Source organism: Melozone crissalis, unplaced genomic scaffold (genome assembly GCF_028551555.1).
Source record: "Melozone crissalis strain CALT ecotype California unplaced genomic scaffold, PUWL_Pcris_2 ptg000036l_1, whole genome shotgun sequence".
NCBI lineage: Eukaryota > Metazoa > Chordata > Aves > Passeriformes > Passerellidae > Melozone > Melozone crissalis.
The window spans coordinates 5,527,511-5,551,247 of NW_026535814.1; the positions used below are offsets into that span (position 1 = coordinate 5,527,511).

General features: G+C 38.6%; 1 protein-coding gene across 1 annotated transcript in view; it reads right to left on the minus strand.

Moving 5' to 3' along the window:
* GDA (guanine deaminase) overlaps positions 1 to 20,841 on the minus strand; it is a 29,671-nt gene extending 8,830 nt beyond the window's left edge. Inside the window, exons 1-11 of the mRNA XM_054283292.1 lie at positions 20,637 to 20,841; positions 15,595 to 15,683; positions 13,749 to 13,920; positions 11,200 to 11,287; positions 9,858 to 9,963; positions 6,986 to 7,013; positions 5,534 to 5,641; positions 5,005 to 5,112; positions 2,791 to 2,888; positions 2,197 to 2,264; positions 1,596 to 1,742 (exon numbers count right to left, since the gene is read on the minus strand). Of these exons, the coding sequence (XP_054139267.1) occupies positions 1,596 to 1,742; positions 2,197 to 2,264; positions 2,791 to 2,888; positions 5,005 to 5,112; positions 5,534 to 5,641; positions 6,986 to 7,013; positions 9,858 to 9,963; positions 11,200 to 11,287; positions 13,749 to 13,920; positions 15,595 to 15,683; positions 20,637 to 20,759 (1,135 nt within the window). The 5' untranslated portion in view covers positions 20,760 to 20,841. The remainder of the gene's footprint in view (positions 1 to 1,595; positions 1,743 to 2,196; positions 2,265 to 2,790; positions 2,889 to 5,004; positions 5,113 to 5,533; positions 5,642 to 6,985; positions 7,014 to 9,857; positions 9,964 to 11,199; positions 11,288 to 13,748; positions 13,921 to 15,594; positions 15,684 to 20,636) is intronic.
* Between the last annotated feature and the right edge of the window lie 2,896 nt (positions 20,842 to 23,737).

The window sequence follows — 23,737 nt, forward strand, 5'->3', positions numbered from 1 at the left end:
AGAATTCCTAAAGAGAAAACCCTGTGCATCTTTAGAAACAAATTAGGGCCCTTTTAATTTCTAGAAAGTACCTGTGAATTAAATCTATTTTTCCAATACTCTGAAATTAAGTCATCAAAGGGCATAATACTTGCAAATAATTTATTTGTTTTCAGATTGCACTGATAAAGGAAATTCAGTCTTGAAGTTACTTTAAGAAGTCATTGAAGTTTGTGAGGGGCAGGAATATCACAATATCTTAAATACATTTAAACTCCTACAAATTCTGAAATATTTTGATTACCTACTACTTTCAACAAAAATGATCTCATATTCCTTCAGGTTTTTGAGCAGAATGCAATTTTTAGATTAAACACAAGAGGGTGATAAGTGTTTAGGAGTCTTAACAAAGCAAACTATTAAAAAAAAAAATCCTTCATTTAAATTTCTGCTACTGAAATTTTTCCTTTCAGTATCCAGGCTACTGGAAGCTTGTAGAAATAATTTATATTCTACCCTTAAAATTGATTCAGTAAGGATAAAACAGTTTAAAATCAATATAAAAAATTAACACTTTATTAAGGAAACCTAATATAGAAAAAACACAGGAGTAGCTGGGAAGGAAAGCCACATATGAGTTTGGGATTTTTATAAGTCTTCCTTTCTGTGTCTCAGCTAGTTTATTCTCACACTTTGTGGAACAGTATATATTGCAGGAAAAAGAACACTATTTGTTCCCTGCTCATCTTCTGTCTTCTCTGTTTCCCCCATTACACTCTCCAGGAATTCAAACTCAGTTCTGAGAAGACCTGATTGGCATTTTCCCTACATCTTTTAAGCTTCCATTAATAATTCCCAGTGGAGCTTTTTGGCAGCTACAGAGAAGATTTGGGACCAGTGCTTTAGAAGGTAGTGAGCTCATTTCTGGTAACTGAAACAATAATAGATTTTCACTTACATGTGGATTTCCTCTCTGCTAAATCAAAGCAGTTATACTAAAACTTTTTTAATTGTATCTATTTTTATGTGCACACTGATTACAGCAAAATTGGTTCTCCAAAACTGGAGAACCCATATACTATATGATTGCATTCTGCAAATGCAATTGTGTTTTGAACAACCATGGTGGAAAAACTGTTTTTCTCCTCTTCCCTGAGTGAGGAGTGATTTGCATGATGTTTTGATTTGCAACAAACTGCCTCACTGGCAGCTCAAAAAGCACAAGCGAAATTAGAAACTCATGACAAATAGAATGCATGATTTTACAGTAATTTCAGTTTTTCTTCTAGGCGATGGTTGCTGAGAAAACAAATTTCCAGCTGGTACAATAAACAGACAAGCACTTACAGCCTTATGACTAAGTCTGAGGATCTTTGCAAAGCAAATGTACAACCCTGAAAAGCCATTAAGATTTTGTTATTAAACTCTCAGCATTAATAGAGTACTCTTCTCTAAAAAGCCTAGTGTGAGTATGAGAAACTGAAGGATTATCTCTGCCTACCAGTTAGATTTCACTCTGGACCAGAAAATCTGTGAATCTCTCGTGAAGACAGGAAGACATATAATCAAAGAGAGTTATAGCTCTCTGTGTGCATATGATAGAATTTTCTTCTTACCTTGGCTTCCTCCCAGCGTGGCTAGCTGAAAAGCTTCTTTAAGAGTTAGTCCTGTTTCATTCACTTTATTGATCTGAAGGCTATTAGATGCTACCATTGTTTTCCTTATAGCATCAAGCATAGAAGCTGAATATCCACCTGCAACATCTAGAAGGGATCAGAGTCTTAGAAACAAGCTTTGTGTATAAATCTCTATGTTAAATTTCTAAAAGTTTTAATTCAAAATTCTGAAGCGACATATGTGGTAAACCAAACAAGTTCTACAGCTAAGCACTGTCTCTGAAGGCATAATTCCCAAAAAAGGTGCTCTCACACACAGTCGGGAGAATAGAACACAACACAAAAACAGAAACCTGAAAAGTTGATGTTCAGGCCCTGTTTAAGCTCATAACAGCAACAAAACTCTTCACTAATTTTTAAAATTTGTTTTAAAAGAGTTTTGGACCAACTCTAGAATTTCAATTGTCTACACTTGCTTACTCAAGTGGAGAAAACAAAGGAGGACCAACAACTGGAGACATGCTGACTTTTAAATATGAACAGGTGAATGTATCTCCCAATGGTTTCCAGAAAAAAAACACTTTCAGAGCAAACTACTAACCTGTGCCAAGACCAAGCTTCACATTGTGTCCGAGAACCTTTTGCACATTTAAGACACCGCTGCACATCCTGGATTGGAAAAAGAAACATGTTCTGTGTGCTACATGCAGAAAAAGTTCAGGAGAAGCAGGGCTGCAGAGCCATTTTATGACAAAGACCCTCCTTCAATGTGTACAAGATTTGATTTATTACTAATTCTGTCTGGATACCATGCAGTATCTCATGTCAGTTCAATAGAAAGAAGACTTTATAGTCCATTTCCCCAAAACATTAGCAGACTTCAGGGGGAAAGGGAGATGCCACTGACATCTACTACTGAGAGAACAGTCAAAAGAAACAAATTTTTAGAAAAGAAGTATTTATATAGATATGGATATAGATGCAATAACTAAACTGAAAGACCACAAACTCGTCCAGAGCATGCTATGCAGAAGTGGATAATGAATAGTCATGTTCAATCCAATATGTCATTTATGGTGTAATAAGGTATCATATAGCTTCTATATCATAGGTTTGTAATGGTAGCACTGACTCAGGGTACTACACAAACATCATCTTTATTTAATTATGCATCATTCCTTTTTTTTTAACTTACGAAAAGTTAGAATTGGGGCAATGTGAAATTGCAGCTCCACGAAGACTAAAAAGTTTCAGCTCTTCTTCAGAAAGATGACAGGCATGTGCCATCACAGTCTAAAGAAAAAGAGAACCACAAATTTACTCAATATTTCATTTATTTCTGTAGCTATGAGGTTTGCTGCACTTCTTTAAATAGCCAAAAATGACACGTTACCATTTAGTGAAATTAATGCACTTCTTGAATTAAGCTCTTAAAACCCACAAGGGAAAAGCTGATCAGCTTCAGTGTGCCTGACATATCATTCCTTCAGCTTTTTTGCATTTTTTAAATATAAGAATACAGGACACTTGCTCTTGCAGTGACTGCTGTGACCAAAGACAAAAGCGAGAACTTCCCAGTTGTCCTAGTGCTGTAGCAAGCTTACAATTTATATTTTGTAGCTAACACAGAGATTAAGTACTGGGGCTAGGAAAACATCTGATAAAATGGAAGATGTATGTACTCTTAGCATGTTTCCTATTAGCTCTCTAAAGTTTTGCACCAGGGAAAGAGAACGAGATTAAATATTCTTTATGTAAAACATAATCTAATTTTTTATGCAACTGATAAATTACTTTTACTTTTTAGCCAACAAAACTGACTTTAAAAATAAATTCACAAGAAAAACATAGTATAGAATAGGATAATTTAATAGTGGATAAACCAATTATTCCCATTCAAATCTAATTGGCGTTACCTCATATGCCAAATGCCCACTGAAAGAGAGGAGCAAGAGCTCTGTTAGATCTTGCAATCTGCACATAAAATTGAGCATGGCACTGAGACTGCTTCCACTGAGCATCTCCTAATGGCACTGTACCCCTCTCATCTCTACTCATCAAGCTCACTGTAGCTGAAAACACAAAGAGAATAGCCTCATCTTCAGATAAGGACCTACATATGGTAGCTACTGAACCATATCCCTGCCAATCTGTGCTGTTTTTAAAAGGAAAGAAACATTTCAGCAACAGCCCCAAAAAAAACCACCCGCTTTTAAAACACTTAAAAAAAAATTGATTTGGTGTCTTAGTTTGAGTGGATGGGGAGACAATATCTGAGGTTCTGCTGCTATGCTTGTGTTTATATAGCATCCTTACCCAAATATCCAGGAGCCTGACTCCAGAAGGCATCAGTAATCATGATTTTTCATGACCATTTTCACTTGTGTGCATACAAGTCACAGAATTAAGACCTGTGCTTTTGCAGCACAAATATGCTCTTTAGAACACTTGCACACCAAATCAGCATGCAAAGGACCACGTAAGAAAGCAAAGGTCAATTCTGTGTACATACTTCTCTAGTCCATATTGACTTCTCAGCAAAAAGGACAGTAAACAAGTCATTTACTGGGGTAAAAAATTCAAACACAGAAATGGGAGCTCAGCAGCTAATTCCTTGGCAGTTTCCACCTGCCCCTTGTGTGACTGAAAATTCTCTCTCAAATTTTTAAATGAACTTGACTGAGGTTTAGGTGCGCTGACTGTAATTGGGTTGTTCATATTCACTTTTGCAGGGGCAGTCCACTATCTAATTAGATGTGCCCTGGGTCTCTAGCCTGTAATTACTGTGGGCAGGTATAGGACATTTATCTCAACAGCACAAAGCTGTAATGAATGTCAACTCTTCGGGCTAGTGTGCCTGTCAAAGCTCGGTAAAATAAGTTGGTAAAACGAGGTGAGAGTGCTTGTGGATAGTCAGAGCAGTAAAGTGCAGCTGTCTGCAAGTGAGGCAGATGTTTAGAATTCAACACTCAAGGCTGCTTCTCCATAGGAAGAAAATGTTACTAATGTAGCACCACAGAAGAAACCTTCAAGCAAACTGGAAAAACTGGGTAACATCCTTGGAATATAAGGATAACTTGGTAGTGTCCAAGAATTACCACTTCCTACAACACCAGCTTTATCTAGCCTCCCTCTAATCCCACTGCCCTAATTCTCCTTGGAGCCTTTAGAAAATGAATCAGGGACCATAAAATATGTTTCTTTTTCACTTCCTCTAAAATACTTAGGAACACAGAGGGCTTGTTTAAAGATTCTGCACCTCAACATAGAACATAAAACAAATTTACTTTTCCCCAGATGTCACTGACCTTCACAGAACAAAACAAATTTTTCAGGCACACACAGCAAGCCATCATATTCTCTACATGGATTAACTTAAGTCATATTTGGGAATTTTTAATGTGGCTACCTTGTTGGTTAGCAGCTTGTTTTTATCATAAAGCTCAGTGTAATTCTGATAGGCAGGAAACATGTTCTCCACAAGCTTGACTTCTTCCTCAGTCTCACTTATGTGACTCTGCAATAAGAAAATGCATAGAGCGAGTCCTTTAAACAGCATTGAACCTGACATTGCAACCTTCTGAGCAACCTACTGGTGCTAAACATACATTCATAAAAAATAGTGCCTGTAAAGCCTGTAGTTCCATCTAGTCCTTGTATCTCTTTTTTTCATCAGACCTGAACAAGTTTTCATAGAACCTAAAGAAGTAGCTCCATCTGTTCCTTGTCCATCTCAGTGATGTGGTGGCACAATGGCTCCACTTCCAATTTTAGGAAGATGTTAAAATGATAGATAAAATAATACATGATGGTATTGTGAAGTGAAAGAGAGAACAAGCCTACAACAGAGTGGATGCTGAGATCAAAGGCATCTTTAGATGGTCAGCATGCTGTGTGTCCACACCACTCAAATGGCACACAGAGCTCTGAGAGCTTACCTGCACATGGAGATCGTGGGTTTGTGCCAAATCCCCAAGGGCATTCAGCAAGTCCTCTGTGCAGGAGGGGCCAAAGCGGGGGGTTATGATAGGCTGTACTCTGGGATACTGAAAATAAGAGAAGATGGCGTTTGCATTCTACATATATATTTCAGCAACCGTAAGACTAGCATTTACACGGCAATTACATTTTGTCTTCATTGCTTACTGCTTACTGCATCCTTGCCAACTCAAGTTAAGCTGTATAGTCATTTCCTTTCTTTCATTAGACATCTCGTTGCAGAAACAGAGAACGAAAGTGGGGGTTTCTGACCATAATTTTAATGAACTTTATTAAAGAACGTATTTTTATTTGAACTTTCATCAAGTCCCTGAAATTTCATGAGTGTTCAGCAGCACTGGATAGTTTTTCATATTTGCTAACAGTCTAAATGCATGATGAGAAGTCAGTTGAATGACCAGATTTTTTTCAGTCACACTTCCATGACCATTGAAGATAAAATTATGCAAAACTGCAAGTTCTATAAAACCAAAGCCATTTCCTTGTTCAATCCTCTTTACTCATAACAGCGACAAACCCCTGAACTCCTTATATAAGAAGAGTGGTATAATCAAATATGCTATACAGTAGGAAACAGGGGAGAAGACACTAAAAACTACAGAGGTTTACACCTTGCATCTCTAGATTAAAATTTTCCTAAAACAACAGTCAGCAGGACTGCAATTCTGTCACCAGTCAGAGGCCAGAGTTTAGCACAAGCCAGTAAGTGATAACTTGGACTGCAGTTCCTTGTATTATCTCCCAGAAAAAAGGAGATCAGGTCTTTGCAAATTAGCCAACTAACTCTAGTGATACATTCAGATTAGGCATTAAACTCCAGGCAGCTGCTCTTGAATATTTTGAGGTGGGATGTCAAAAGAAGCCACTGAAAACCAAAGGCTAATAAGAAAAGTACTGTTGTGTATAATGTTGGAGTGTAAACTTCTATCTTTACCACTGGAGTGGAAGCATGAAGGTTATTAGAAACACACTTTAAGACATGCACTGACACAAAACACTAATTTTATAGTGGATTAGTAACTTTACTAAAAGAATAGTGACTTCTGCTGGTGAGAATTCCTTCAATTAGTCTGTCTATCTCTATACTAAGAGTGCTAAACTGAATTCCACCTTTCTTAACAAGAAAATCATCCTTTCTAGGAAGCAAGGTTTTTCAACTCAGTAGAGAAACACACTGAGAACAGAAAACTGATTCTACACTGTTACAAGTACCTTTCTCAACATGACCAGAACATTTTTCAGAGTGATGACATCTGTCTATTACACAGACATATGTATATTTATTGATTTGTCACTAAGACAACAGATTTGGATAGCAGGATTAATTATTTCATGTGTTTACACAGCATCTTCTGAATACTGAAGTGAATTCAATAAAGAACACTACTTACTTTCTTTTCCAGTAGTTCTCTAACAAACCTGAAAAAGGGTAGAAATAAAGTTGCTATAAATCTGTCCTCTATGTTATTAATTATGAAAAATATAAAAAATACATACTTGGATACCCTGTAAAACATTTCTGACAGATCAATTGTTTTACAAAATTTTGAGCCAGATTTTCAGATGAAATAAAAAAAGGGAACACAATGAAGTCAGCATAGTGACACCAATTATGCTAGTTTTGAATTTGACTCTGAACATGCAAATGTTTTTTTCATTGCAATACTTAGCATTAGACAAGTAGTAATTATTCTGAGTTCTCCCTGAAAACCAAACACATGGTACACTATATGAATTGAAAACATAATTATAACCTACAGCTGCAATATTGAAGAAGGAAAAAACAAACCAAACTTTAATTTGTTTGTCCATGAATTCAAATTGCAGTGTTTAAACCTTTTCAAATCCAAGTTTTAAAAGATGCAGCAATATTTTATATCTTGCAGTAGAGGCATATGTCCTCGTTCACTTAAAGAAGCCTTGATTTTTTTTTTTAATCTTATATTAATGTTAGTGTATAGACTATCTACCTTCCAGAAAATAAAGATTTACTTACTCTGCTAAATAAAATGCCACCTCAGACTTCTACAAAAAGCCCTAAGCAGTCACTATGGATAATGCAGATGAGCAAATTAAGCTTCCTCCTACTTTGGAAGGAGGAAATTCTTTCAAAGCCCATTTGTTCAGTGTATGTAAGTGACATGTGAAAGACAGTTTGAGATGCTTTCTGGACAGGATCACTGTGAATTTTTATGTTATAGTTCATAGTAAGAAAACTGTATAATTTTGATCACAACAATATTGTATCAATTTTTTCAAATGTCTTGAGAGGAAAAAGAAAATTATGCTAGAGGCTACATTCACAGCCCTGCAGGTTGCACTAGATCACCAGATGGAAACAAGAAACCTGAGTTTGACTTCTGCAATCACCGAAGGAGTTTGGGCCCACCATTGTCTCACTTTGAGAGCTAAAATGCCAAGTGAATTAGCTACCATCTGCCTGTTTCTCCTCTTAACATTTAACCTGATCACACTTAATTTGAAGCTTTGTGATCAGAACTTGATCAATAAAATACACAGTTGAGCAGAAGTTTAACAGAAATGTAATGCCCAGTTGACAAGCCAAAATTTCATTGTGGCTGTTTTCATTCTTTCTCACATTCTTTGAACAGTGTGAGCTGTTTCAAAACTGATGAAATGTGATGAAATATGTTTTGCAAATATAGGCTATAGTTTGTAGGCTTATGTACTTCCCTATGAGGAAAGAAGCTCAGCTTCAAATCACTGTTTTCTATAGCAGAACGGACTTGAACACAGGTTCTCATCTTTACAGCTGACTATAACTAATAATACCATATATGGTAATCTAGAGTTCAATTCCCCAAGTTTTTATTCAATCCTCTTTGACAAAGAATGATAGATTCAAATTCTTGATGAATTTAAATTTAATATATTAAGTACTTGGAATCTTATTTCCATGCATACAATATAAATATTTCTGAATGTTGACTTTAAGTAACTGAAATGAGTGTAGTCCATTTTCTGACAGTGTGACAGATCACATTTCTTAGATTCTTAAAAAACCAAGCAACAAAAACCCAACTAACATGTTACCCTCTTAATGAAGCAGCTTTTTTGTCCTTCTGCGGTTGTACTGCTGTGATTTGGGTAAGTGCTCCAGATCCATGCCAGGAAGCACAGAGCCCCATTCCCTAGACAGCTATGGAGTACTTCTGCCAACCTCTCACCCAAAGTTCAGAATAGTTTCTTTTTACACAATCAAAAAGTAATTAATTGGAGGCAGAAGATTGATATTTGTAAGAAAGGTATTTAGATCCTTCTGAAGCTTTTAAAACTATCAGAATTGGAAGTTCTGCTTCTTTCAGGCCCATTTGGCAGGACTTGCACCATATTATGGAAACTGGGAATTTACATAGAGGGAAACAAAGGTTAGAAGAGTGAAGGTAACTCACACTGCATGTTTTAAACATTTCTTTAAATATAAGCACTAAAGAAATACACTACTATTTCTAACTTTTATTGTCACGCCTTTAGCATGATTTGTAAAAACAAGGGAGCAACCTCACACAAGTGCCAAAAGACATCTATATTACTCTTAGGGGTTTTCTCTTTCAGCATGACATCTGAAACCTTTATATAGGTAAATAGATAGCCCTATGAGAAGAGCTGTATGTCTGCTTAACTGCTTTCTGAGCATGGGTGCAAAAGACAAGAGAAACATGATAGTAAGCTGCAATAATCCAGTCTTGGCTCTCCTCCACTACAAATATTGCCTTCATTTGATTCCCCTTCATTCTCTCAGCTGAATGTTGAGAGAGTGGTTTGACCGGTGCTGTGATGGAGAAGAGATGTTTAAAATGGGGTATATGAGAGCTGAGCTCTACAGCTTGAATAAAGTCTTAACATCAATGATGGAAGGAAATAGCTTAGAAGTTAATGGGGATGAAGGAACTGGCTGCCACCTCACCATTGTATGTCAGGCCCCAGGACCTCCACACACACAGCTGTGAAAGGGAAAAGAGGCAGAAGAAAACAGATATATCCTCTCAAACCCTAGATCTGTGGTTTCTCCCTCTCTTTAAAAAAGCCAGAGGGATGCTACTTGGGCTGTGCAGCAACTTTTTCAGGAACTGCCAGGATTTGCAGAAATTGCCAGGACTGTAGGGGATACTACTGTTGGAACAAAAAAACCTGTTGTTAATAAATTCACACCTGTAAGCTCTTAGACAGGTTCGCATCCACTTTTCAGATGTATGAAAAATCTTACTTTAAAAGGTTATGCCATCAATTTTATCATTTTACCTTTCTGTCTCTTGGACAGAGTCAGCAGTAATCTCTCTGTATTCTGGCACACTGTTATTCACATCCATGCAGACTTTTCCAACAAATGCTCGTTGACCGAATTTATCTGTTGAGATGCATTAGAATATAAAGCTCAGAATCACTGGTTCTCAGAAATCATTACCAAAGCTTGTACTGAAATAAAAAAATTAATTCCACCCCACCCAGCTTCATTTAGGATGACCAGAATTTATGCTCCTGCCTTGTCTCTAAGTTAGGATCATTCATGTGACTTTTAAGGATAAAAAGAAAAGACAAAAATAAGGAAACAAACAACGTTAAATAGGAGCTGTCTTCCACATTAATACTCATAAATAAGAAGTAGATTACTGTAGTTTAACCACAACCAGAATTCTTAATGGTAGTCTGTGAAGACAGCTGTAACACAAAGGATGAGAAACACAAGCCTCAAAGTACAGTAGCTGCAGTAGATAACTACCTGAAGATGAGAGAAGACATAAAGATCTTAGCAAACCATCGCTCTTTTTGCTAACAGGCAAAGATTGTTAACAGGCCAGTTAGAGGGAGAAATTTCCAGATCTATTCTGGCCTCTTTCATGAGATTTACCCATGCTAGATGAAAAAATCAGAAATCATATGTAAAACATGCATATAATATCCTAGGCTGTCAAATGCGTTTTAAAATCAGATCGCTTTGTCCACTTTTACTATTTGAGTTGTTTAGTGCAATGGCTTCAAAATTTTCCAAATAAATCAGAATAGCTCATTTTTGATGAAATTTGAGGTTCTTATTAAATTTCTCTGCTTTATGAGCTGTCTGAGCATTGAGAAATCCTGCAAGAACAAAAACATTTTCAAGCAGGCATTTGCAACTATGAACAGAAGGGAAGGATTCTGATGCAGCTTCCACTTGTCTGATTTCAGAGGGTGTGTGAAGATTTTTGATATTGATTATCAGATGAAACGTCAGTGTATCAGGAAATTAATGCACCGACCGGGCCTCCTGTCATTCAGTTCTTTTAAACCTCAAATAGCAAAAGGTTAGGAAAAGCAGCTGGAGAACAAGTCCAGCACACCTAATTCAAGCTCAGCCAGCGGCAGACTTGGGAATGAGGAGAGAAGGAGCAGCAAGCAGGATAGAGGTGTTTAAATGAACATGGGTAGCATGTTCATTTAAACATGTTAAATGAATGGTGGGGCCTGGGAACACAGTGTGACAGGTACAATGAGCAAAAAACAAATTAGGAGAAAGACAGATCCCTAGCTAGTTCAAACTCCTAAACATTGTTTCCTTCAACTAACACGATCCACATAATCCTTCAAAACTCACTTTTAGACTTACCTATAATTTCAGCAAGAAGAAGGGAACTATCTGTGTGAATTGTTGCAAAGTAGCAAGCTGTAGTCGTGCCATTCTTTAGAGTTCGTCTCTAAAAAAAGAAATCAATTTCAACTGTCTGAGAAAAAAGTCAACATAGCTGCCAAAATGCAGAACAGGAAGCCTCATTTCAAGCTGCAAGAACATTTAGTTATTGTGAAATTTTGCAGTGAAGTGGGAAGGTAAAAATATAGATTTTTAATTTCATAAAAGCTTTTTTAAGTCTGAGGGTTAATAAATACAAAAAAACTGCTCACAAAATTTTTACAGCAGCTAAACCCATAGAAACCAGTTATTATTCCTTTCCCCAAACTGGAAATACTCCCATTTATATTTAGAAATACAAACAACTAGTAATTTTTTTATTTCCTGGTTATGAAAGGCTCTCCAATTTTGATGGTGAAGCACCAATTGTGTAGTGTTAGCAAAGCAACGTTTTTGGGGAACATGGTGGTTTTCTTTTAGCAACCTGATCTAGCTGGAAAAACAAGTCAAGTTTTCATGTATCAAAAAGCTTTGTTGCCCTCAAATACCAAGTATCAAACTTAACTGTAAAAGTAAACTGAGCAAAACCACTCAAACTATGAGTTAATTATCAATCTAATATACCATCTGAAAGGAAATCCCTATATTACTTTTGGGGAACATAATAGTAAATTACCAGGTATTTTAGTTACATTAATTCATGATGAAATTTGGAGCTTCTCTCATCCTTGGGACTGATACAAACTATGTTGACCCCTTATCCAACATACAGACCTACACTATACTTTTGGGTTCTGGCTGCCAAATAATCTGAGAATTTCTTAAATTTCTTTTAATGAGATAAAAGGTGGGACATTCCACACAATGTTTAGAGGAAGGGTAGAGTTAATTATTTGACAAACAGGAAGCCAAGCTCTGTCTTTTCCTTACAAAATTCAAATTAAAATCTTTAAGAGTTCCAAAAAAGTCTCAAAATAGCAATGTCACTACAAAGACAAGTTACCTTTGCTTTTTCTAGCTTTTAAAATTCAGAATTCTCTACTTCTGAAATCCTAACAATGTTGTTAAAGTAAATCTAAAAAAATTCTTTTTCCAAATCATCAGCCCAAAGAGGAGGTTCCAGCTAAAAGGAGGAAAATTTCACCTAAATTGGTTTTTTTGCTGAGTATAGAAGGCATTTGTTGGAAACAGGACTTTGATTTGAAAAAATCGACTGTTTTTTCATTACAACTTCATAAGCACAATGAAACTTATGAAAAAACATCTGCTCCATGGAAGTTTAGTTCTCTTTCTAACAGATGAAGGTTATACTCACTGCAGAGTGTGGTATTATGCATCTTCCACAGGTGAAGAAGACATTTTCCTAACCCTGTTCTATTTGATTCACGTGAGGAGAGCCTAACTGGGGTGCTCAGGCTCCCACAGCTAACCTGCACCTCTCTCTGGCAGCTCTTTTCCAGATGATTCTGTGGCACACCTTGCAGGGCGAGGTCTCTGGATGCGCTGGGGTGGCTCAGCCTGCGCGGTAACAGCGTGCTGGGCGCAGGGCTCAAAGGTGAGGCCACCTCTCTGTTTTAAGCACTTGGAGGCTTAAAAGTGCTTATGACCAGGCTGCTCCTGCGTGCTTTTATCATGGCAGATGGCAGAAAGTAATTTCTTTTAAAATTTGTGTGGCAGGAAAGAGCATAACTATTTATTTCAGATTTGTTATGTTATTATATTGGCAACAGACACTTCCAGGGTAATAGACAAATGCAAGGCAAATTATGCTGGCCAAATAATTTCATCTGTTGAAGATATTTCAGTCCACATATTAAAGGATAAATATCAGTTATAGGCCAGAACTAGTACTCTGCAATATGACCTAGCTGCTTGTTGTCCATCCAGCAGATCTTAAAGACTTTATAGTGCTCAGAACCAGTCTAGCTCAAACACAGTCTTTCTTCGACCCACAATACCACTGAGAGACCCCTTCTAAGGCCCCTGGAGTGAAAGACATTCTCACTATAAAGACCTCAGCAGCAGCAATGACTTTCTTTACTACTCCAGAACATCCCAGATCTGTCATCTATCAGAAGTATCTTCTCTTTCATGTGTTTTTTTTTTCAGATGGTGGGTTCGTAATAGAGGACTTTTGTGGAAGAAAGGAAATATTCCCTGAATTAATTTTTTTTTTACTATGCTTGGTTATTGCTACATTGAAGTTGTCTGCACCTGCTGGCTGTACTAATTCTGAGAGTAGATTAGTTGCTGTGGATTAGTAGATGTCATTATATTCAGAAAAGGTGATAAACAGTTCATTGTTAACCTTGTGATTAAATTAGCACTACTGCCAACAACAAGAGAACAAGACTGTAACTAGTAACAGACAATCCTGACTAGCAATTAGAACAGTGGCTATCTTGGTTTTATCTGGTTTCCATGACAGTAAAACTTTCTCTACTCTTTCTGCCAGCCTTCTGAGAACTTGCCTATATTACACAAAAATGAATGCTGTCAAGCATGTAAATGTCATTTGCAGGACTTACAACAACTCTGGTGTACACTTCTTCTGCAAAACCACCATCCTGGTATTTGGCTTCTGTTGGGAATGTGTAAGCAGTCAACCACTGCAAAAGAGGCAGGTCTACTCTTGTACCAGTAAATGAATACTGAGGAGCATGAATATGTGTATCAACCAATCCTGGCATGAAGAATTCACTAAGGAAAGAAAATAAAATTGTAATAATCCAAAATGCCTCAAAAATTCTCCATAGTAATTAGCTTTGTTTTAAAGAGTATACTTGATTAAAATCCATCAGAATACATGGCAAGTACAGATTAATCTGTCTCTTCCAGCATCAGCCTATTAATTCCTGCTGTACCTCTACACATACCCATATTTTGGTATGAAGCTATTGAGTAATATCATTTACACTACAAAATACATATATCTAACTGTGAGAAAAACAGTATAGGAGCAGGATTAATCTAATTATCTCTAATATTGACCCACCCTAAATGCCAACCAACAGAGGAGAACCGACTTGACAATAACTAAAATTACTCCACTACAGAATCCACCTGAAAAAGAGATTTGTACACAGTCTTGTTTCCTAGTTTGAATACATATGGAATGCCTCTAGCTTCCAGACCATTATATTTACAAAATGTGACTTTCTGTATGCCAGTTTTCTTCTACATTATTTATATGTCTGTATAGATATGTAAAATCAATTAATTTCAAGGCTTAATGGAAGAACAGACACTGTGTCTAAAAATGCAGACACAGACACTGGTGGAAAAAGCTCTGCTCAGTATCTTGACAGGAAAGGCATATTTACAATGTAACTGCAAAACTATATGTTGTCATGCAATGTTCATGCAATAGCAGGAATGAGTATATCAACATTACTAGGAAGTTGCTGTGGCTATTTTGTTTTGTGCTGAAACTCCTTACTACATAACATTTCTCTCACTCCTCTTTGCTTCTCCCTGGCTACTGAATGAACTGAATTTTATCTCTTTTTAGCTCCTCTTTTTCCTTTTTTCTTGCAGGCAATAAATGCTGAAAAGTCTTCCTCAGTCGATTCACATTCTCAGCACCTTCCTTTTTCCTCAGGCTATTTCAGGCGAAAAAAATATCTCATGATTCATATATACTGTATGATTAGCCCTTCAGCAAAGCATAAAAGATTTTTAACAGTTGATTACTAGAAGGTCTCAATTATAAGCCACAAGTCTTTGACGGTGCTACTACATGCAAAGCATAGCTCAAAACTTTTTCACACAGTCCAAAACTTTTTTACATCACAATAAAGTTGGAGGATTTCAATGCATGAAGAAAAAAGAAATGCTCCAGCTGCAGTATGGAGAAATCAAAAGCTCTGTGTTTAGAGGGTTTAAATCTTCTAATTGTACTAATTTTTATTATGCAACGTGTCAATGTCTTAGCAAACAAGTTTCATATCTGCAGTGTCAGTGTTATCTACATTTACTCCACCTAGACTTTCACGTTAGGCACAGCCCACTGCTAACAAAATGGATATAAAATGTAATCTCAAGAAAGAATGGCACTCACTTTCATGAGCACGGAAGCGATTTTGCCTGAAAATTAAATATGGCATTTTGCTCTGTGCAGCATACATCAGCCAGCACAATTCAGCCGTGTCTGCAATTGCAAGGAATGCAAAAATAACGTGGATTGTCTGAGTTGCATCCAGAACATAAGCACCTTTGGGTAAAGAGCTCTCACTGCACTAAAATGGAATTTTGGCCATTAAATATATGGGCATCATATGGTTTTAATGTGGTCCCTGTAAAAATAAAGACTAGCTTTACCTCACTCAAAGAACAAACTGCATTTGCTGTAGCTAATCTTAATAAAACACCTACTGTTTACTCAGTTGTCTTATGTCAGATGTTTTGAACCCCCATGTCTTAGCCAGTTGCTCTAGCTGATCAGCTTGTTCCACAAACACGATCTAAAAAAAAGAGAAAACATAGTTTAGTACCTCAAACGTGCATCCCACATCAGCTTTATATGAAGGCAAAACAAGTTATATCTTAAAACCAATTCTACACACTTACTACAGAGCTGTTAGGCTTGCATTGAGACTCTTGTTCTTCCTGACTATCAAGCATGATTTTGAAATACCTTCTCATAATCCAGTGAATAACCGCACCCACCCTGTAACTTGTAATAAAACAGTTAACTCCTTCTAAGGTAATACACAGGCAGAACCACACAGACCGTAGCGTCCTGCAAGGTAACACCATGCTAGCAGGACAGTCACTTGTGAGGAGTTGTACAACAGCCTCACAGGAATGCAGGTACAGTATTCACAATGAGAGGGGTCAAATTACCTCCTGTGCCTATGACTGACTGACATCAAGATAAGTATTTCCTTATTTTCTGCTTGTGTTAGTCTTTTTTAATTTTTATTTTCCCATCGTGCCTACGATGAGAAAATAAATTGAAGGGGAAAATGTGGATAATATTTTCATTTTACAGAATGGGCTAAAAGGATGCTGAGATCTTTGTTTATTGCAAAATAAAACCCCACAGTCTGGAGCCAAACTCAACCCCATTTGACTCCTAGGGAACATAGACTTTACTGATGATGAGTTGCTGTTGCCTAGTCAGAATTTTAACACATTTCTTATTTATTTTTAACTTCTGTGGTATTTTAATCTACAAGATGACTCTTAGCAGCTGAATTCTCAACTCTTTGATTCTCTGGTCTATCACTAATAGGCATGACAGCTCCCCAGGAAACAGAGACTGTGGAGCCTAGAGACTGCAATGCCCACTACAGGCTCCATGCAGGATCCAAGTTTCCTCCACATTTGACAATTTAGAGGACTTGGAAGTCTCCCCTGGCCAAAGACTGCCAACCTGAACTTAGAGAAATTCCTGCCTCTAACCACAGCCTCTGCCAGAAACCAATTCATGGTCTTCTCACTTCCTTGGTGTAAGAGCTGGTTCCCTTAATTTCAAGGGAATACTCTTTCTGCTATCAGTATCCTTCTGCTCCTGGGATGATGCTCACATGGAGGGCCTGTGTCACGCTCATGACTGCAGTTGCTAGGGCATCAGTTAAAAAGAAAAACAAAACCACAGTAAAAAAGGCAAAACTTAGTACTTTTAAAATGACAATAGGAAGAAACTTAAGAGGAAAAGCAAGAGGACTGGAAAAAGCATTGTTTAGCACTTATTCACATGCCATTTTTTATGTGTATGCTTCTTTTGCATAGAAATTCACCATTTTCTGGTTTTTCCATAGACAAAATAAGCAAAGATACTAAACTGTAAATGCTGCTAAACTGTAGACATGAAGTTATTGGCTGCCTAGTCTTTTAAACTAATCATGGCTAGTATGATTTATATTGTTTAAAGAGCAGATGTTTTACAGTCAGAAAAAATATTAAAATAATGACATATAAATAAATATCACACTAGCAAAAATTGTAAGATTGTACTATTCCATTAATAGTTGACAAGAAGCAGTATTGTCCTCCATGCAAAGAGGAATACATCCAACTTAATTTAACTGCAGAAGGCTCGGAATACAGACCTACTGAAATATCTGATGTGCAATAAAGAAGATGTTATTCAGATATTGAAGTCAACATGGATGCAGAATGAGCAATGTTAGAGCTGCTGGGGGGGTAGAAGGATGAAGAGGGAGAGAAAAAAAGAGAGAGAGAAAAACATGAAACACCAGATGACAAATTCTGGAAACAGGCGTTGCCATGGAAAAGCAGTGGCTGTTATGTACTCTTAGGGTACAGAAAAATAAAACACCTAAATCATGGAAAAATGAAGAAAATATGTTTCAAGGAAGCTGGGTAGACGAAACCAATTCTAAACCTGACACCTGGTGTCTTATGGTTGAGTTAGGCTATGGGCAAATCAACAAGAGCTCTACGTTTTTTTCAAACAAACTTCCCAAAGGAATTCCTTAGTCAGTCAAGAGTTGTTCCCCATTGCTTTAGGATGCATTTCTAATGCTGAATGCTTTAAACCCTTTGAGATCTTATGCTTGAACATTTGCTCCAGTATTTGCTTGTGCATTCAAGGTAACCAACTGGATGCACAGTCCTTTAATTAAGTTCTGCACCTCAGCACTGTAGAAGCAAGAAGAAATTCTACACCAGAGTCACTACAGAGTCAAGAGAAGTGCACAAGACTAAGAACTTCAGTTTAAAGAAGGAAGTCAAGGAAAATAATTGGCACTCTGGGAAAGGTATATCACAAAACACAGAATTAGTCGCTGCTAACCCCATTGTCCAAACACTTCCATAAGTTCCCACGTGTTACTCATGTAATGGGGCTAAAGAATCCAAAGACCAGGGGTAAAGCTCTCCCAACATTTGTGACTAATTCAGGCCTTTTGTATACCAAGTGATGCCCAAAGCTCTTCCACCAAAGCAAAGCTGGTCAACTGAACCGTGCATCAACCCTGATGTAGCAAACCCTGAGTGCCCTCAAGCACCACAGTGCAAAGTCCTTACTAAGAAGAAAATGGAAAGTGCATTATACTGGCTGAAGGAACATGGTCTGCTTGGATCCAGCAGTGCCTGCCTATGGCATTCAGAGGTGAACAGGAGAAGGGTCTGCCCCTCTTTCCCCTCCCACATGCTCTCCTCCCTCCCTGCTCCCACAGTTATTAAGTGATGCCTATTTTTTGCCTAGTTCCCAAAACTGGAATGTGAGGCTAAATGAGAGACAAGAACACTCACAACACCCAGCTGCTAAAGGAACTGCCCAGCCTGCTGAAAAAAAGGGAAGCAGTGAATTCCAGATGGATGGTACCTTCCTCCTTGTACAGCTGACCTGGGTCCACTCGCTGTCACAACAGGCTGAAATCAAAACTTATGCTTAATATCCTTATTCCACAATTCTCACTCTTTTCATAATTTACACAAGGGCTTTTAGCTTAGTATTTTTTTCTATTTACTAAATGTTCTACTCACGTAGGATAATTACACCAACATTTCAATAGCAACTCATATTTTGCACCTATGTCTGTTTTCTTTACCCTGAGGAATGCTGGTCTTTCTCTTTGCTTTTCCTCAAGGGAAACACTACACTGCTCTGCAAACCACTCGGTTAAACATGGTCCTTACTTTGCTAACTTGATGATAAATTGGGGTTTAATATCCAAAGGCAATGATTTTCTTCATAAAACTTTGTATTCTTCTGGGGTAAAGAAGAGAGATGACATTTTACATCCCTTGGAGGACATGCAGGGACACACACTGCAAAACAGAATCCAGTTGTTCATACAAGCTCTGACACACAGTGTCAGAGACCATGCAAAATTTTTACATGATGGAGTCAGCAACATGAGGCAAAAGAAGGGCACCTGTTTAGTTAAATTTACATCTTTAGCAGGAAAACAAGCAGTTTTGGTGTAAATTCAAAAAATAAAGGCAAGTAATTTTCTAATCACTATGTCTTTTTTGAAAAGCCAACTCTTCTGTGATTCCAGTGGCTGCTCTGTGTGAGGCTACATTATGAGTAAGAGAGAGAAAAGAGAGCATATGGGATACTCCCTGTATCAGCCCCTGGAATATTAAAATGTCAAGAATTTGTAATAAAAAGAGAATTAAATAAAAGTGCTTTTCACTGTATTCTGGTGGGAATTTTATTTTAGGAAGATAGTGTTTTAATGGATTAAAAAAAAAAACAAAACAAAACTTCTGCCAATTTATGCAAGAAAAACATTATACTGTGAATCCTTGTTCCCTAGGAAAAGAGAGAGTAAGTAAGAGCACAGATGTCTAGGTGTAGCTTACTAATTACCTCTTTTTCAAGAAAATCACTAAAAATCTTGATTTCATATGGATGCTGTGTAGAGACACTTTTGCAGAAATTGACATTAAGGAGAGTGGGATGGGGTATGAATTTATGCCTTGTGCACCTGAGTTACACCAGCCAAACCTTTTTACATTTAGATCTATTGTTTTCGTGAACACCAGCCAACACATAACTATGCAAGCCTTTACTCCCTCCTGTTCATCAAAATACAGCTCCTCACAGGCTTCAATACACCTTGCACGAGACTCCTCAACAGCTATAAGAGGGCTGTCAGGAAACACGTCCTCATGGACCCGTGTGAATAGAGAAAATGCACTGTTAGGGCTCAAACTGCATTTTGCACATATTTAAAATGTTACTGAAGCCTGACACACTGAAGCCTGTTATTTAGCCACAAGAAAGAAAACTACTTTTTTTAGATTTGGCATAGGGCGACCATATGTTATTGAGCCTACAAAAAATCACCAGTCTACTTGCACAACCTGCACTATGAAACTGAGTTTCAAGTGTGATAAGGGCTAAGGAAATGACATTGCTTCCCTGCCAGACTCTCTTCTACACTATCAGTAAGTGCAAGGCTCGTTTTAAGCTTGGTTCATACTACTGAAATGCCCAACATCACCATCTTTCTAAATCTTTATGGGTATACGCCATAGGGGGAGTTTTTGTGACGAGAAGACAAAAAAAAAAGCCTCATTTAGATGGCTGTGCAGTGGGTAGGCAGCTATTTTCACCATCACTGTTTAGATACCCTTAGAATGAAAAAAAAAAAAAAAAATCAGCTTGCGAAACTGAAAGAAAACAGAGAATCTGAAAGAATGCCAGATCTAGGAACGCTGCTGTTCCGGGAACGCTCAGCACACCTCAAAAGCAGATTTATGCCAACTGCAGACTCGTGCCGAGGGGACGCTCCATCCCGGCTAACTCCTGCTCCTGCAAAGTGCGAAATTCCCTCTCCGCGGGGCTGCCCCGACGGACGGCAGCGCGAGAACGCTCCGCTGTCCGTGCCCGCACCCGCGGGGCCGGCCCTGCCTCTCGCCCCCCGGCCCGCGCCCGGCGAGGCGGACCCGCAGCGGCATCGCCCCCGACCCCCGCCCGAGCCCCCACTCACGGTCCCGTTATCGTCCACCCCCAGCAGGTGTCCGTGCAGGATCTCCATGGGCGCCGAGGCGCTCGAGTGCACGAAGGTCCCCTTGAAGACGTGGGCGAGCGGCGGGCGCTGCGCGGAGCTCATGGCGGCGGCGGGCTGGGAGCTGCCACCCCGCGGGCTGCCTTCCCTCGGAGTCTCTCGGTGCCGCCGCCGGCTTCCTGGAGCTGTCACCATCTCCCCACCCCCTGGTGACTTTCTTTGCGGGGAGTGGTTGCGGCGCAAGGAGGGCGGGAGGCCGCGCCGCACCCCCTCCTTCCCCGGGCGGACGGACGGACGGACGGACGGACGGACGGACGGGGGTCCCGGTGTCCCCCGGACCCTCGACCTTCCCGCCGCCCGTGCCCCCATGCCAGGGATGTGCTCTCCCCCGAGCGAGAGGCGCGAACGACAGGAGAGATGCCCGGTGGGTTTTAGGGTCCCAGTTTCTCGCTGGGAAGCGGTGAGAGGTTCGACAATGTGTCTGGTAGTGTTTAACGAGTGTCTGGCAATTCAGGTTTGCAGCCAACCTGCGGGTTGTAGCCGATTGCAGAAGTTTAATTTACAATAGGGTTTTTAGGTTGGAAAAGGCCTTTAAGACCTTCAAGTGTCAGACTGTCTCGTCAGTCCTCGGCCTCTGTATCGGACATTAGAAGAGTGTAGGAGTAGAGAATAGATGCCAGCTGAGGTACCAGAACTTCTAGAAGTAGGCAGCCTCATCCAATGGAGATGGCCGACAGAAGAAAACAGCCGCAGGAGAATGAAAGGCAGAGAAAAATTAATTTTGTTAACTCAGAGAAATGTTTCCCTGGAATGTTATTCTGCTCCAACAGCCCAAGTCAAAGTACATAATGAACACATCCTAGGAGGATCGCTATTGAGAGTGTTGGACTAAGACTTCACACAGGCAGAATTATGTGCGTCAAGGATAACACCATGAATGCCCTCTGAATTACTGTTTGAAGTGACCTTTATTCATCAACTTATCAAGTGACAAATTAGCTTGGCACCAAGGGCACTGACACTACTGTTCTCAGGGCTGCGTTGCAAAGTTTGTCATTACATGGTTTATCATTTTAGACCTTTGCACTCCCCATTGTGCTGACACTATGCAAAGGCATGGCAGATTATCTTTCCTACAAAATCTCCAGACTAATGGTGGGAAGAACAAGAAACACAGCAGGAAAGAGCAGAATAAATTTAATTTTAGTCTGCTATGGGCAAATCATCAGCCTTTATTTTGCCTTCTTTGCATAAGAATGTGTTATCCTAATGAGAATGAAGTTTAAAAAATATTGGCTTTATTGATATCAGTGGGATGTTCATAGGTAGATTTTGACATCACATTAATCAGGCAATAAAGAGTGTTCAAAAAAAAATAGACATGTGAAAGTGACTTTTACTTATATTGGCAATTCTTGTAAGAGTTCTTGCAGTTTAAGAAAATTAACAATGACATAAAATTGTTATTTAAGACATATTGCAGTTTTCTATTGTATTTCTAGCATCTTTCACACTAGAAAATAGCACACAAAACAAATCACAAGACTTGCAGATTAATCTAGAAGATCACCAATCTTCTAGTTTGGAGAAGAAACTGGCATAAATATCTTTCATGCAATTTAGTCTATTTAAAACAAAATAACACTTTCTGTTTCTTTGAAATGCAGAGTAATAAAATTGTAAAAATAGCACCAGAAGTCTTCTCACTTAGGATTTGCCAACACCCCTTTTCCAAAGTTGTTTCTCAGGGTGTTGCGGTTGTGGTCGTCAAGGCTGCAGCTGAAATGAGCTGTTTTCCAAGCCATTACTCCCGGCAAGGAAAATTGTCTTTTGCGGCCGGAAAGATAGAGTGGGAGAAAGGCTGGTTTTGCTACTGAGTAGCAAAACTGAGTAATAAGAGGAGTGGAAATGAGAAACAGGGCGAAGGGACCAAGCCCTGCAGCGGTAAATTCACTCGCTCCTCCCCTGAAGAAAGGTGGCAGCAGGCAGCACAAGAGCTCGGGATTTGGTGCCAAAAGCTGGTTTAGCCTGATTTGCGTTAAGTGGAGCACACAGCTGTCCTAGGACAGCGTCCTGGAGAGGCAAACCAAGGAGGTGCTGCTACCAAACTCATTCACTCTGCTGTTCAAAATAATATTCAGCAGAGCTCGGTGCTTCTGAGGAACCTTTGGGGTGTGTGGTGGGGAAGGGGGCTGCACCTGAGAATGTCTGTCTGCTCCAACCCTAGCTTTCCATTAAATACCTTCTACATCCTTAAAAAAAGAAGTGCAGTGATTTGAGTGAGATGTAGTCCAGATAGTATTTATACAAGAGAAGAAAACCAAAAATATGGACAGTCTGTTTCATTAGCACTTTTATGGAGAAATGTTAATAACAAACACTGCTTGTGATATTTTATTTTATTATTTTTATTTCTTTTCTTTTTTTTTTTTTTTTTGGCTTTAGTGTGTTCCAAACCCTCTGAAGTTATACAAGTTCCTTGTAAAAAGACCTGTCAAAAGGAGGTCTCTTCTGCTTTTTCCAGCTGTCACATGGGAAAGCATAGGAGCTGTGGAAAACTGCTGGTGGAAGAATGGTTAACACCCTTCTCTCCTCACAGATTTTTTTTTTTTTAACCAGTTACATATGCATGCCCTAGATATTTACATGAGAGAAGGTGAGACCTTGGCCAACTGTGAAAAATGGAGCCACTGCTCAAAAATGTTGTAAGAGTGAAGTATGTTTAGTTTATTCCGGGATAAACTGGGCTGGGCACTTCACCATCTGGAATAGAAGTATAATGCTCTTTTGTGACTGTTACATAGTAATTAATTTAAGGAGTAGTTTGGTGGATTTTTTTCCTCCTTCCCCAGAATAGCTGATGGTCTGGATAGAGACATTTAGCTTCTTATAAATCATGCAATAGGTGTTCTTTTAGTAGAATTTAATATTATCATATATGTGTTAATCCTTTTAATAATTAAGACTGTGTACTTTGATCTAATACTGCTTAAAAAAAGAAAAAAGTCTGTCTCCTTATTCAGTATCCTATCAGACTCTCTATGTCTTCTAAATTATTGGCTTCTAGACAATTATTGAAATTA